Raw genomic sequence first — 16,324 nt, 5'->3', positions numbered from 1 at the left:
AATTTCGGAGGTACTGGACGAACAGTCGCGTCAATTCACGAAAAAAAGAGAAAGGGGAGGAGGTAGGGCATTTATTTTTCCAATGAAAATACAAAACAGGTCATTTTCGATAAAAAAAGCTAAGAAAAAGGCGTTTTTCAAAACCTAGGCGTTTGGACACATGCCCCTCCACCCAATTGATACCACTACGGACAAAGAAATGCTAATATTAAGAGCAAAAAGAAGCAAACCTATTGAGTAATTTCCCAATTTGGATTATTTTTTTCTTCAAGCAACCTAACTGAATCTCAGTCCTTCGAAATTTTTAGGGTGCAATAGGTTCATTCTAATTCTTTGAAGCTATTTGGAATGTGGATTCCTTGGATTTCGAATCTAAAAAGTATTTTTAACGACTGGAAGCTTCAGAAACCAACGTTAATAAGAATATAGATAATTTGAAATAATATTACTTTAACTAATATTACCCACGTCAAATGCAACCAATGCAAACAATGCAGTCAAATGCATTTTTACTAAATTTTATTTTAAGCAAAATTAAATTTGATTGAGAAGGACGTGATCATTGTGTTGGTCAGGAATTTTGAAAACTTGGTGCTTAATTCCTACAATGCTGATAATCCTTAATCTTTGGTAAACACTTCAAAGTTTAAACCTTTCAATATTGTTTAATTGAAAATTAAGTAACTATCATCTTTTCTTCTTCCTTATTTTACCGAAATCTCTTTCCTTCTTTGCTTCCATTTTGCTAAGGACACGAGATACTTTTTGCTTCAATTCTCTTTGCCTTTTTAGTTTCTGTTCTTCTGACGCTTCCACTTTCTTTCTATGTTCCTTAATTCTTTGAACTGCTTCTTTGTGAAGTTTATCTTGCCTCTCTGTGTAGCGGGTCTTGAGTATTTTCATCAATCCAAGAACCTATGTATAAACGCAAATTAAGCGACATAAACGAAAAAGGAGAAATAAACGAAAAAGAGCCCCTTATGTGTATTAATATCTAACACTCCCGGCGACTCGGAAAACCAATGATTACACATTTTCTTAACGTAATGAAGCAATATTTTTTTTATTATAGTGTTTAGTTCAGAATATGCAATAAGCTACTTTTTTACAAAAAAAAAAACAAAAAAAAACTAACAAAATTAGCAAACTTAGTGTGTGTAGTAGGGTTATATCAAGGCATTTGCCTGGGGGGGGGGGGTAAGCAACTGGGACCCAAATAAACTGAAAGCAAAATTAAAATGACCAGCTGTTTTACTTCTTTACTCTCCTCTTTTGTTGATCTTAAGGGGTATGTCACATAGCAAGCAACAGTCGAACCAGTTACACAGGTAGAACTCATGAAAACTTGTAGAATCCAGAGAAACGTCTACAATAATGTACAAAAAGCACAGAGAAAGCCTTGAATTCTTACAGAAACCATTAACATTTTTGAATCAGCTCAGAGTGGCCAGATTTCCTAAAACTTGCAACATTTAGTTCCGCACAACAAAACCACTTTACCTAGCAATTACCTGGGGAATAAGCAAGTTTCGCACACCAATAAAAACAAAATGGAATTTAAGCAATAATGCATTTTAAAACTTTGAAAATCAATTTAATTAGTAAATCAAGGGTAACACGGTTGTTACTTGATAACTTAATGCTACAAATGATGCTAAGAAATCGAAATTGAATAAAAAAGACAAAGGCATTGTAATAGCCAAGCAGGTACACACCCACCGGAAACTTAGCAGTTAATCGTGGTAGTAGGTAGTAGAGAGCCAGAACTAGACAATAGGATTTGACGGCTTCAAGCACACGAGGAAATATTTCCTGGTGGGATGATAAAAAAGCTCAAACGGTTTGCAGTCTATTATAAATTGAAGTGTCTATAGTCCTGGCAAAACTTCAGGTGTGTAATTTGCTAAGGGGCAGGGTGGGGGGCAACTGCCCCTCAGACCCCAGTTTGTCCCCCCCCGCTAAAGTTTAATTTCTTCAAAAATCTTGTCAAAACTAAGATAACCTTCCATAATTTCAAGGATCCACAGAAACCGGTCAGTTTTCTTTAGTGTTTCTTTGCCTTTATGGTACTATATGGCTCATTTTCCAGTTTTTACTAGATTTGGGAAGAATGGCTCCAACTTTGCCCCCCCCCCTCTAGGATTTTGACGCAAAACTTCTTTACCCTTATATATTGGCTAGCTTGTTCTTATACCATTCCAGCAGCTTTTTTTAAAATTCTAATATAGTGTATGTGAAAAAACTTAACTAGATATATGCAAAGAAATTAAATATAATTTTGAAAAACCAGTTATAATACATAAATAGATCGTTAAAGAATATGATGAAATGTGTGAAATATATACAGATGAATTTAAATATAACTTTAAAAGACTAGTTATAACATGTAAATATGCCGTAAGTGAATATAATGAAATATGCAAAATATATGCAAAGAAATTAAAAAATAAATTAAAAAGACCAGTTATAACACATAAACCAGCCGTTAGTGACCTTTCGTTGAGTCTGTGGTTCATAAGAAAATACTCCAGTGTAAAACACTTAAGATTGCTTTTGTTAAATCCTTACAATCCCCTGTCAAAACCATGTAACTACAATTTAAACAATTTTATAGGACTGCCAAAAAGGTATTTTTCTGGTTTCCTGAAGGAATGAAAAAACCATCAAAAATGAACTCCTGCATGTGCTGGGTTTATACCTGCTTATCTCAGCTTAAATGAAATATGTTGATTGCGACTGGACGAACAAGATTGGTTTTACACTCCCCAATTTTGTCGGGCCAATGACAAGGTTTTAGAGGGTTAACTTCCATTTTTACTGTAGAAAATCGCCTTATCCAAACGAGGTTAAAAAAAGATCAAAAAGGAAAAAAGGAGGCTGTTGAAAGAAACACCCGATAACTTGGGAACTGGATATCGAAACTTTATTTTCCAGGAATCAGTTTTTAGAAGTCAACTAATACATTTAACATGCATTATGCATGGAACTTCGTATATTTTCCAAACGAGGCATAGTTGTTATGCTATAGAACAAGATTGACAAAATTATGGACTGCCCTTCTAAGCCTAATAAGCGTACTTTAAGAGATCGTATCGAAGACATTGGACATTTTCTTGAAGCAGCCTAGCACGCACACATAAGATATAACTTTTTATTTTCCTTAGTAATTTGGAATCTTTATAATTTAGAGGCATTATTGATTCATAAAAACTTAAAAAAGAAAAAAATCCAAAAAACAAGGAATTCACAGGCTGTATCGAAGTAGCTTTTTGAGATACGACATTTCTGTTTGACCCGTAGGTAGAAACTATTTCTGGTGGGCGATAAATAAGGCAACCCCCCCACGCTCTATACCTGCTTGAAGTCCCGCGAGAGGTTATTTTTATCACCGTTTCATTTGTCATTCAAATATGTGGGGACTACGCAATACAATTCTAATGTGTCATTGCTTCAATTTAAGTACTCATCTAACAGAAATAGGGAATGGGAAACCAGTACTCATCCACGAGGTTAGGTTACTAAATATTTATAGACTCCACAGTTTCGGATGCACACTGAGAGAGGGAATATCTGATATTCTGGGTACCTCTAGTATCAAAGTAGGATCCAATGTCTAACGAAGGACGACATCTCCTATTTGCTCATTCTGCATTCAAAATTGTCCTGGGCCATTAGTTTCAATTGATTGAAGCGATCAATCCAACATAAGAACATTTACAATACGCAATGGAGTTAATCATAAAATGGGACGCACAATCGTATCGCGTTTTTTAGATAAAAAAAAATAAAAAGCGTCCATCGTTGGATACGGTGCACGCAGCCTTCGCGTACTATCCTTGTTCACGCATATGTCGGTCGACTAAAGCCCCATGTACCGCCAAGGCACCGCCTGATACAATTCATCCCTATTAAGCGCTCCCTAGCTTTAGATTTCTTTTTCCTTCACCATCTCTCGCTTAGAACTAATCTATATTCCCGAGTCCCAATACCTTCGTCCAATAAAAAAACAGCTCTGATTCCATTATGCATTAATCACACAAGGGAGGACGACTCTTCAGATACACTTTATACATAAAGTTTTTCTTGGATACGCTTCTAAGTCCTTCAAATATTTGTTTTCTCAACATTTCAACAGGCCATTGCAGCTTTTTGTTAGCTTGTAATAAAATTTATTACCTTTCAAAGGAATAGAGAATGCCTTCCAAACTCAATCTAATTTGATCAAAGCAGAGTGATAGGCCATGGATAAGTATGTTTTAGAAGCTCAAAATAAACAACGTTCATAAACTTTCTCCAACAAAATAGCTAAAGAACAGAATTAGAAGGTAAGTCATAAATACTAAAAGAAGAAAAGAGGTTTTTATCCCAGTTTTCTCTTAGTGTCTGCGTTTTGCAATATACTTTGGCATTACCAAGCATTAATAATGGCAATGGATTCCAAAATATGTTTTGCGTAAGCCTTTGATACCCCGAAAATATTTCGGGATTCAATTAGCCAGCTTTATAAAAAAGAAGAAAAAAGTCTATCTTAATCTTACTCAAAACAACAGTTGAATGTCAAGGAATAAAAATAGTGTGGGTAATAAGTGACTTTTCCTGTTAACTATGAAGAGGGATAAATTGCCTTTAAAATATTACATAATTCCTTGATTTATTGAAAAAAATATTATCCCTTTTCTAAATTAAATAAAAAAAAGATTTTTCTTTTTTTTAACTGAAAGTAAGAAGCGATATTAAAACTTAAAACGAACAGAAATTACTCCGTATATGAAAGGGGCTGTTCCCTCCTCAACGCCCCGCTCTTTACGTTAAAGTATGACTCTTTCTCTCAACTCTACTGTTTAAAACAGTAAAAACTCTTTCTCTCAACTCTATTTTTTAAAACAGTAAAAAATTTAGCGTAAAGAGCGGGGCGTTGAGGAGGGAACAGCCCCTTTCATATACGGAGTAATTTCTGTTCGGTTTAAGTTTTAATATCGCTCCTTACTTTCAGCTAAAAAATTGTTTTTTTTATTTAATACGGAATAAGATGATAATCTCCTCGTTTGCTCTCTGGAGTCAAAAGAATGTCGCTCCTTACTTGCAGTTACAAGAGCTTGTTTTTTTATTTAATTTCTGAACATTTTTGAATTAATACATGTTTTGATTTTAGCTCTCCGCACATGAATAATTAAAAAGAAATTTGCATATTAATTTATTTTTATGGCTAAATGGCTTTCTCATAAGTTTTGATCAGACGATTTTGAGAAAAAAGGAGCGGGGGAGTAGGCCTAGTTACCCTCCAATTTTTTGGTTGTTTAAAAAGGCAACTAGAACTTTTAATTTTTTACGAACGTTTTTGTTAGTAAAAATATACGTAACTTACGAATGAACTTACGTAACGATATGATTAAGAAGTAACGATACTTCCATATTCGTATGCTTTTATTACGTATATGAAGGTTTCACCCCCTCGTCAATACCTCGCTCTTTACACTAAAGCTTAAGTTTTGTCCCAATTCCTTAAGAATGACACCTGAATCACACAGGCCGTAGAATGAATAGTTGAAATTAATGAAATTACTTTAGCGTAAAGAGCAAGGTATTAGGAGGTGAACCCTTCATATGCGTAATAATTTCTGTTCGTTTTAAGTTTTAATGTTGCTCTTTACTTTCAGTTGAAAAACTTTTCCATATTTATTTTTTCATTGTTTCATTCATGAAAATTTTCTTCCCCCGTGACAAATTCCTCCATGGAAAGTTTTCCCCGCATAACCCCCTCCCCCTCAACCAACAATATCCCCCTGAATGCGTCTGTACACTTCCCAATAACCATTACTATGGGTAAACACTGCTCAAAGTTTGTAACTTGCAGCCCCTCCCACGGGGACTGTGAAGAGTAACTCGTCCCCAAAGACATAGTTATTAGGTTTTTCGACTATGTTGAATAAAATGAATATATCAGAATTTTGATTCGGTGACTTTGGGAAAAAATGAGCGTGGGAGGGGGCCTAGGTGCCCTCCAATTTTTTGTTCACTTAAAAAGGGAACTAGAACTTTTATTTTCCGTTAGAATGAGCCCTCACACGACATTCTAGGACCACTGGGTCGATACGATCACCCCTGGAAAAAAAAAACAAACAAATAAACACACATCCGTGATCTGTCTTGTGGCAAAAAATGCTAAATTCCACATTTTTGCAGATAGGAGCTTGAAACTTCTACTGTAGGATTCTCTAATGCGCTTAATCTGATGATATGATTTTTGTTAAGATTCTATGACTTTTAAGGGGTGTTTCCTCCTATTTTCTAAAATAAGGTAAATTTTCTCAGGCTCGTAACTTTTGATGGGTAAGTCTAAACTTAATGAAACTTATATATTTAAAATCAGCATTAAAATGCGATTCTTTTGATTTAACTATTGTTATAAAAATTCCGTTTTTGAAGGTTCGGTTGCTATTGAGCCGGGTCGCTCCTTACTACAGTTCGTTACCACGAACTGTTTGATCCATGCACATACAAAGAGTAATAGGCATAGAGTCCACGAAAGATATGTTCGTTTACTACGAGCTTAGCAACAGAATTTTTTTTTTCATTCCAAGCCAAATTAGCAGCTAATGCGACACAAAATCACTGCAGTTATTTATGCATCCCCATTACTTTATATAATATATAAAAAAATATTTGTAATAATTAAATTCGATAACAAACATAAATCTTTTCCCATCGTGTAACCAAGTAACCCCTGTAGTCTCTTGAGATATGATACCAACCAAAAATCTCCCTTTTGTTCTTACCGTTTCTGAATGTTAATCGACCAAAGAGTTTAATTTCCTTTCCCGGGACAACAAGGAATTCGGAGAAAACAGGGAAGTATACAAATAAACACTTTTATTATTACCTTCGGCATGTTAATCTCCTAAATAGTCCATATTGTGTCTTTCTCTATAGAGTAAAGTTGACACACTTACTCCGAATAATTATGGAGATAACCAATTTATCGCTAGTAAAAACCTTTCACCTACTGTTTTGAAAAAAAACAAAAAACAACTAAAATATTTATACGTAGTTTGCTTCAAGATCCGTATACTAATTCAAAAACTGCTCGTGATGGACATTATTGGTTCACAGATACTGGCCCTGGCCTCTGAAAATCAAACCCCAAAAGTTGCCGCTGACCTGAGTAATTTGAAAAAAAGAAAATATCAAATTGACATATCTAAAAAAAAAATGAAACTGAATGTATGGGGAATGGGTGAATAAGTTAACCAGGATAATTATAATCAGGAAGCGTTTATATACAGGTTCAGCAAAACGCCTATATCAAGCCATGTATGTTTGACTATACATTTACTGAGGGACAGAAGTCCAGCCTTACATACATGTGAACAGCAATCTTAAGCATAGATAGTAGCCTAAACTTAGTGACAAAGGTCCTGGTTGGTAAAATTTCAAATCATAGACACACAGTCCTAGACTCTAGAAACGGAGGCTTAGCCAGAATTTGTTACAGCTGAACACCAAATTTTACATACAAGCAGGAACTGCGTGTCTAGACATGCAAGTTTAGGAAGAGATATGCGTAAACGCCACTTTAAGAAACGTGAAAGGAGAGGGAAGGAGGGGAGATAAAATAATTCTTGAATGCCAATAAGTAAAACGTCAAGGCACAAAATAATTAGCCTAAAATCGAGAATAAAGAAAATAGATTAACATTTAATTCTCCAGATCAATAGGAGTAGGACATTTATCTTTCCTTGGTGATACGTTTCCCCACAGAAAGTAAGCTTTGAGCAATTGCAGTTAAAATTTACCAGATTATATGACAGACATATTGTATTTAGGCCAAGGATAAATAGAAAGAGACATCTAGTAATTTGAAAACTCCATCAATTTGCGGAGGTTACAACAGCGAAGATTTGAAGGACCATTCATTTTTTTTTTTGAGGAGATCATACAAAAGACTGTAAAACAACCACAAGATGCTAAAGAAGAAAATGGTAACACTTCATTCAAACATCGCTCTGTCACAGCACTTCTTCGCTATTAATTTATTAACTTACAAGATAATTGTTCCAAAAGCGTTCGCTAAGCTGTTCTCAAAGAAGTATCAGCAGGACAATGTGTGTTCAATCACACTTTGATCCTCCTATTCTGCACTGACTCCTTGATATTTTCTTTGAGACCGGATTTGCAGACGGTTTTGGCAAGTATCTCAGGAGGGCTCCTCTCAAATTGGAAGAATCTGGACATTTCGTGAGGGCAACGACTAGAAACAGTCCCCTATATACACATCTCTATATCATCAAATCAACATAAGAGACATACAAGATGAATTAATCTAGTCTCGTAGAAGACTTTAAAGCGATACGTGCGCTAATCCTTCTCTGAAACCTATATATAGGAGACCAACCTTACTTAAGGCTAATCCTAGCTTTAAGACGAACATTTCATTAGCAAGTTTCCTCCGTACTACTTACGACATTTTTAGATAGACTTGAACTCCAATTCTACTATTTTTTTATTATTTTAATATGAAGTACCACTTGAAAACTTGATTAGTCAATCAGATTCCAAATACTACTTATTCTACTCATTCAACCTCTGCGGGTATAAGTAAGGCAAGCGTGCCTTCTACAGTGACCTAGTTTCGTCAACATCCTGGGAAGGAAGGGGGCAAAGTTGGAGGTAATTTTCCCAAATCAAGTGAGAATGACAGTGAAAACCGAAGAATGAGCCATATAGTACCATAAAGGCAAAGATGTACCAAAGAAAACTGACCCGTCTCAGTGGATGCTTGAATTATGTGGGCTTCAATTAGTTAAGACAAGATTTCTGAATAAAACTACATTTCAACTGAGGGGAGGCAAACTGGGGCCTGAGGGGCAGACTGAGGTCTGGGAGGGGCAGTTGCCCCCCTATGCCATAAAATATTACGCCCCCGGCCTTCTATCGTAATTTGAAACTTCATTCCGGCGAGAGTTCATATGAAATATTCTTCCGACATTTTTTAGGTTATTCAAGACCTTATTTTTTTGGATGCTGCAATGCGGTTGTTATCACTCGATTAGTTTGAACTTTCTCCTCTATATCTCAATCTTCTGCTCCTTTTCTCCTGCTTCTCAATACCCGTTTCCTCTAACTCTCTCTCTCTTTCTTTTTTCTTTTTTTCTTTTTTTTCTTTCTTTCTTTCTGTCTTTCTGTTTATTTACCTCCAATTACTCCGAGAAGGATTAATAGCGGTTTAAATACTTCTAAACATATAAATCTTGAAACAAATGAAAAATAGAAATTGAGACTTCGATAAAATTTGTGAATTAAATGCAAAGTTTCGATGCATGTATGTACATTTTTCCGACGAATAAATGCATATTTTTTGTAGTAGAAATCAGAACAACAAACAAAACCAAACTAAAGCACCTAAATTTAAAAATAAAAGCGATGGCTATACTTAAAACGACCCTGAATTTTTTTTATAAGAGGCAGGGTATCACATCCCTCTGCTCTCAATAGGTTTAGATGAAAAAAAATATATATAGTTAAGTTAGCATCCTCTTTTTAATATAAAAAATGTCAAGGAGCCTAACTCCTTACATAGAAAAGCAATACCTCATTTGGAAAAGATTCAAAATTACTAACCAATTTAAGATATTTAAGAAGTAGCTATGGTGTGTGGTTTACTTAAAATGCTTATCATTAAAATCTACGCCTTCTCACAATGAGATCTTCTTTTGGCTCCTGAGTGTAGACGAGAAGATTAACGACCTTATTCCGTATCAGAAAAACCGAAGCCCATTTTTGAGCGGTTTAAATTGCTAACACCACAATACACACCTTAAGTGGACACTTATTAGCATTGCTCTTTCACGTTAGTATAGATAATGTTTTCCTATAGTAACAGTACCAAATGAAAATCCATTTTTGTCCTTTTTTAATGAACAGGCATTCAAAATGAAATAAAACCATGTAAGTCATCCATACTTCCCCGATGTTAAAGCTCATTAGGAAGCAAGGTATAAAATAAAGTAAAAAATAAACGGGTATTCAAAATGAAATAAAACAATGTAATTCACCTATACTTCCCCGAAGTTAAAGCTCATTAGGAAGGAAGTTATAAATGAGTAGTAAAATAAATAATTAGCTTCTTACCTTTCTTTCTTTCGGCTCGAGGACCACGGCAACTCTCTTCCCTTCAATATCGCGCTTGCTGCCAGGTAGAGGTGCCGCCACCTCAGCTTTTGGTTTATAGTCATAAGGTAACTGACGCTGTAGAGATCTTGGCACTACTAGAGGAGCAAATACTTTTTCTTCTCTTAAGACAGGCTAAAAAAGAAACATCCCTAAACACAATTTCAATCTATTTGATTTTGTTGATGTTTTGTTTGACATGGGAATAGAAATGTTCCTGGTCAACTCAAATAAAGCACGAGTAATGTTTCGCAAAACGACACTCCTATGCACTTAGACTTCTTCTAGTATTAACATATGAACTGTTCAGAGGTAAATTTGACAAACTTCTTAAAACTAATATTAGACAAAATTTATGCGAAAATTAATTTGACCATTTTAATTTTGCTGCACATTAAATGTATATTAAACACACAAAGTACTAATAATTTGTACATTATTCTTTATTATTCACATTATTCTTCAAAACACTTTAAAATGGACATAGCCGAATCGGCTTTTGGAAAATGTTTTAGTTTTAAATTGTCAATATTGGGATATTTTTGGGGTACGAATATTCTAAAGCTTATTCAGTGTCTATGATCCCGTAAAACCACGTCTTCAAAAAACAAATCCATTTATCGGTTACTTTTACCGGCAACAGCTGGCAACAAACCCTATTCCAGATCACAAGAAATAATTAATCAATCAGTAGCATTGAACAGAAACAAACTGTTTATCAAAAAGACCGCAAAGACGTCTTTATATTTTTTTTGCAGATTTATAAGAGATTTCTCACAAATATGTGTCTAATAAAATTTTTTTCTGCATTTCTACTGCGCCTCAAGGGTGTAGTCCAAAACTGAGACAAGTAAAAAAGGAATTTTTACTATTGGCTCTTAATTCCCATTAGCTGTTAATGCAAACCCGTTACATTTTAGTTTTAAACTTATTACCCGTTACATTTTAGTCTTGTTATTATGTTTGATAAGGCAATTACAAGAGGCCAAGCTTTTCTTTCCTTCCAAATCAATATTCGAATCAATTGGACAAACGAATTCTGAAACTGTAAAAGGGTATTGCTTCACTTTAAGATAAATCAGAAGTAATAGTTTTTCAAAAACTATTTTTGAAAATAGACTCAAAACTAGAAAAACTTTTTCCCAAGAATCTAATATAAGTGAATATTCTCTTTCACTTATATTCAAAGATTCGAGGGAAACTTTTTTTTATATTTATCAGTTTCTACTTTTTAATCTTCTTTAAGAATAATTAATTAACACGGTCTAATACGAACCGTCAAAATCAACAAAAAAGATAAGAATCAACTCCAGAATTGGCATAGCTATAGGTTACTTTAACCAACAAATTTCTTCCACAATTTGTATGACTGATTCAGTTATGGGATTAAATGAAAGTTTTGAATTTAGCACAATTCGGATTCAGCACGCTCTTTAACGACGTAATGAACTTGGTTCACTATGATCTTGAGCCATTGAATCACAGCCTCCCTTTGATATATATATATATATATATATATATATATATATATATATATATATATATATATATATATCCCTCCCTTTGATATATATATATATATATATATATATATATATCAAAAAGAACACTGGAACTTATAATTTCCATTCGAGTGAGACCTCTCCTGATCTTCAAGGGCCATTGATTTGATACCATCATCCACGGAAAAAGAAAACGAGTAAGCCAACAAGCATCCTGAAACTGTTACCAAAGGTAATTGAATATAATGACTAATCGTCAGATGATCGTCATATGAATCTTGGAATCTGGTATCTCGGTCATCATTCACTTTTTATTTTAATTTAGCTTATAATAATTTACCTTTTTTAGGATTAAAGCATGGATTTATAATAAATATTTTAAAGTACTCTACAGTTAGTTGACAACAATGCAATCTATGTGCTTAAACAGCTATAATTTTCTTAGGTAACTCAAAAAATCTAGAAAGTAAGATAATCTGCACTCTTGATCCAATCCCAAGACTTCACGCTCAAGTTTCACTAATGCTTCTATTATAAGAATTTCAGTGTGTAGCATGTGCAACAAGAGGATAATTAATTGGTTATTATTTACTGATTGCCTTTCAAAAAATTTTGGTCGAAAAGTTATATTGTTTAATGTAAATACAAATGAATAAGACATTTCATTCATTAAGCATTGTTGTTTTTCTCTTAGCGTAAAGAATGGGGGTCGACACGGCTTCAATCCTCTACAAATGCAATCTATTATATCCAACTCATTTTCAAAGAGTTAGATGAAGAAATTCAGACAATAATAGAAAAGGGTGTGACATTTAAAAATAACAAACAAAAAGAAAAAGATAAGAGAAAAGAAATTATAGAGAAAAGGTGGACTGGATATTTCACACTATGATCTCGGTAATTTTGAATACTGTGTTCAGAGACAAACAAGAGATAATTACCAAATAGAGGTGATCAGTGTTGACTTCTGCTCTAACACTTCTTTCCCTCTTAAGCTGTCCAACAGTTTTCACGCCTTGCCATTTGTTTTTCTCGCTAGCTGGCAGAAGTAGGGAAGTCACGGCAGTGTAGAAACGTGGCACATCAACTCTGAACCAAGTTCGAACGAAGACTATGTCTAGAATAGAAAGCAATATCATATGTAATGTTATATTGTAATTATTATATTATATTTTACTCTAATATATAAATATTATCATATTCATATTACATATATAAATATGCAAGTTTAGTCGAATTCTACGAGACTTCAGAGGCTATTTCTGACAACAATAATTCCCCTACTACACTACTGGGCACTTTGATTAATATCCCTCTCTTTCTTTTATTGCAAAATTTTATTACTGCAAACAAAGCTCGGTACTGACTTGGGCCAAGTTTCGGTAGGGCATCCGAATTTGCGTTATCGGTGAAAACATAAGTCTTCATTTGGACAAATACGTAGTTCAGTTTTGGTTCGAGCGAAAGTTGAAAAGATCCTTTTTTCCTGCCGGAAATATTTGCTTTTTAATCGATAAAAGCTTCCTATCAATGCATTGGTAAAAATTTACTATTGGAGCTCTTCTTTGGATTTGGCTTCAACAGAGCTCCCTTTTTTCGTTGAAGTTTCTAGTAAGACTTCTGAAAATGTTACTTTTAATCGATATACGAGCCAGAATTTCCATACCTATGTCGTTTCGTCATTTTCTCATCCCAGAAATGCACCATCTTCCGTCAAATCTTAGTTTAACGATGATACGCCACTAGTCTTGACAATTTTACATTTTTTTTAGAAGGATGTGTATTCCAGATACTTTTCCTAAAAAACCTCAAGTACGGCTACAGACCACCAAATGCAGCTTTTTAGCAAATATTCATGAATACAAGTTTCCTAACGCACACAGTCGATGTAAGCGAGGTCACAATAAACTATTACTATTGCTTCAATTCTGGAACAAATCTTACTCAAATGTTCCCAGATGGGAGGTCCAGCATATTCTTGCAAAATATTGACGCAGTTAAATAAAATATATCCAGAAAATTATGGACAGTGTCTGGTTTGGTCCCAACTGGATGTAAAAAAAAGAACAATCTTTGGTAATCTGTCATCTTTTATCCGCAAAACTTGTCTTATCAACCTCAACCTTTCTTTCATAACAGCCCTAGAAAGTGGGCTAGAACTACTTTTTGTACAGCTTGTTTTTTGACATATGGCCAGTCAAACGGGAACTTAAAACTAACCGTAGACACTGCAAACATTTAACAAATCTTCCTCTGCTTTTTGAAGCGGTGATTATCCTAAATTCCAAAAATATTCTTTCTTTACTTATCATCATATTGTCTCCTAATAGAAAATCTAACACGGTAATTAAGATGAAAACACTATGAGTACCATTTCAGAGTGAAGAGCCCTTGAAATGGGTTAGCAAAGCCATCGTAAATGGTTATTACAAATCTCTTTTAAAGCTTGACACATTATTTATGTTTGTTTTCAAAAATATGACTTACAAATCATATCTATCTTGTCTAGGAATTTAAGTTACGAACTTTTAAAAAGAGCCGAGTTATTAAAAAGACCTATTGCGTCGTGAATAGCTTAAAAGATACTTACTAGCAATACCCATTTCTGTGTAATTATCATATTAATAAAACTATCCAGCGTATCTAATATGTTTTGTTTGTTAATATCTTCTGACCATTCTGAAGTTAAACACAGATTTCTACTGAGGACAAGGCCTCCTCAATAGTCCATCTGCGTCCTAAATTCAGATATCTAGAACTAAGAGCTGGATATGTTGATGAAGCCATCAACAATAGCACTTGAAACAGTGTCTTAGTTGTATGGTGATTTTGGATAGTTTTTCACCTAGGACACAGTCCTTTTAAGGAATAAGGACTCTATCATTTACAATATGCAGATGCTTAAAAACCGCAAATATCAAGACATAACATCATATCATAGCATTTATGTGATGTATACGCATCTATTACAAGTTACTTACAATTACATCTAAATATCAAGGGCGTATCCAGTATTTTTTTTTTCGTTTGGGCATAAAACTTTAAAAAGTTTTTAAAAAGTATTTTTTTGGAGGGGCATAAAACTTTAAAAAGGCATCAAAAATTTGTTTATATGCATTTTTGTTACGTCTTACGATCCGGATAAAAATTTTGGGAAGGGGGGAGTCAAACCTAGGACCCCCCCCCCCCCCCTATGTTACGGTCTTGCTAAATATACAACCATTACTTAAGAATTAAGTTACAATAACTCTCTAGGACCACATGTTGAAGAACCTACCTGTGCCGACAAAAAAAAAAATTAAAAAAAACACTAAATAGCTTACCACTCAACACAATTTTATCTTCAAATGTGGCTCTGAATGATCCTTCAGGTTTTCTGACAGCCTTCTTAATTTGACCACGAATTCCAGAAACTGTTTTGATTGAAGCCCCCTCAAATTTGGCAACCTCAAGTGACGATGAGAACATGCCTTCAATAAACGCTGTTTTCCTATATATTTTGAAAGGTGTACCCACTAATTTCAACTTTTTCATTATTTGTGTGGATTTATCTTGATCAACTACGGAGCCAGTAGCCGATATACGGAAACCAGGCTGAAAAAAGACATGATAATGAAATTAACCGCTATACCAAACAAAGGGATATTTCAATGGGAGGGAGATGGGGCTAAATCCACCTAGTTTAAAGCTTTACCCTTTTTTTCTTTTTTTGAAACGAAAATGTTTTAAGGATGCCACCAAATGGATTTAACTCCTGTATTTGTTTTAAAGTGAAGATTCCAATAGCTTAGACAAACAAGCAAAAGCTCTAGTCTTGTAACTGTTTCACGAGAATATGTTTGTTTTATGTAAAACAAAAATTTCATTTTTACAACAGAAATCACATTGTCAATCTGTTATACTGAAAACAGTCTCAGTGTACACATTTGTCAAGGCATTAAAAATCAATCCTTAAAAAAAGGTATCAAATATAATAAATAAAAAAAAACAAGAAATATAAGAACGGGTTTTTACCGAGATTTCAATATTTTTCAAACAAAGAAATGAGGTACAGGGGATAATTTGCTTTAGGGCAAATGATTTGATGGGTCATGATTTGACATAAAAAATAATAATATAAAGACAATTCTTAAAGACAAAGCAAAACTAAAAATTTCGAAGTGATAAGATCAATTCCGGGTCGAGTCCAGTATTATACCTTTGATTGCATCTTATACAACATACTTAACCAATTCACGCACATTTCAACACTGAAGTTCGATGCACAAATTTAAGTAACAAAAGTAAACGGGATTTTAACGAGCAGAAACACAACAAAGTTTTCGTTAAGCAAAAAACTACATCAAGATGAAATCTTTTCTTCAATTCTAACGAAAAGAGACACAACATTTGCATAATTAAAATAGATGTAAATTTCTCCTAATTAAGCTGTTTTAGTAAGTTCTAACGATAATCGGACTTCAATTCCCCTTAGATCATATCTGTAGGAATTATTTTTTTTACTTAGGCCCCTTTTACACTGAGCTAACCGTTAAATTCGTTCAAAAAACCATCTAAACCGCCAAAAAAAAAAAAAAAAAAAAAAAAAAAAAAAAAAAAAAAAAAAAAAAAAAAAAAAAAAAAAAAAAAAAAAAAACGGATTCCAAGTTACAACT

At 33.9% G+C, this 16,324-nt stretch overlaps 1 protein-coding gene across 7 annotated transcripts in view; it reads right to left on the bottom strand.

Annotated features, from left to right (window-relative positions):
- Nucleotides 1-645: 645 nt before the first annotated feature.
- The window catches only part of LOC136042075 (ribosome biogenesis protein BMS1 homolog), a 109,077-nt gene continuing 93,398 nt past the window's right edge, over nt 646-16,324 (bottom strand). For all 7 annotated transcript variants that reach the window (XM_065726962.1, XM_065726967.1, XM_065726960.1 and 4 more), the window contains exons 18-21: nt 14,993-15,263; nt 12,611-12,786; nt 10,129-10,302; nt 646-915 (exon numbers count right to left, since the gene is read on the bottom strand). In XM_065726962.1, the coding sequence (XP_065583034.1) occupies nt 688-915; nt 10,129-10,302; nt 12,611-12,786; nt 14,993-15,263 (849 nt within the window). In that variant the 3' untranslated portion in view covers nt 646-687. The remainder of the gene's footprint in view (nt 916-10,128; nt 10,303-12,610; nt 12,787-14,992; nt 15,264-16,324) is intronic.

Source organism: Artemia franciscana, unplaced genomic scaffold (genome assembly GCF_032884065.1).
Source record: "Artemia franciscana unplaced genomic scaffold, ASM3288406v1 PGA_scaffold_62, whole genome shotgun sequence".
Classification (NCBI taxonomy): domain Eukaryota; kingdom Metazoa; phylum Arthropoda; class Branchiopoda; order Anostraca; family Artemiidae; genus Artemia; species Artemia franciscana.
This window is presented reverse-complemented; position numbering and strand designations above follow the sequence as displayed.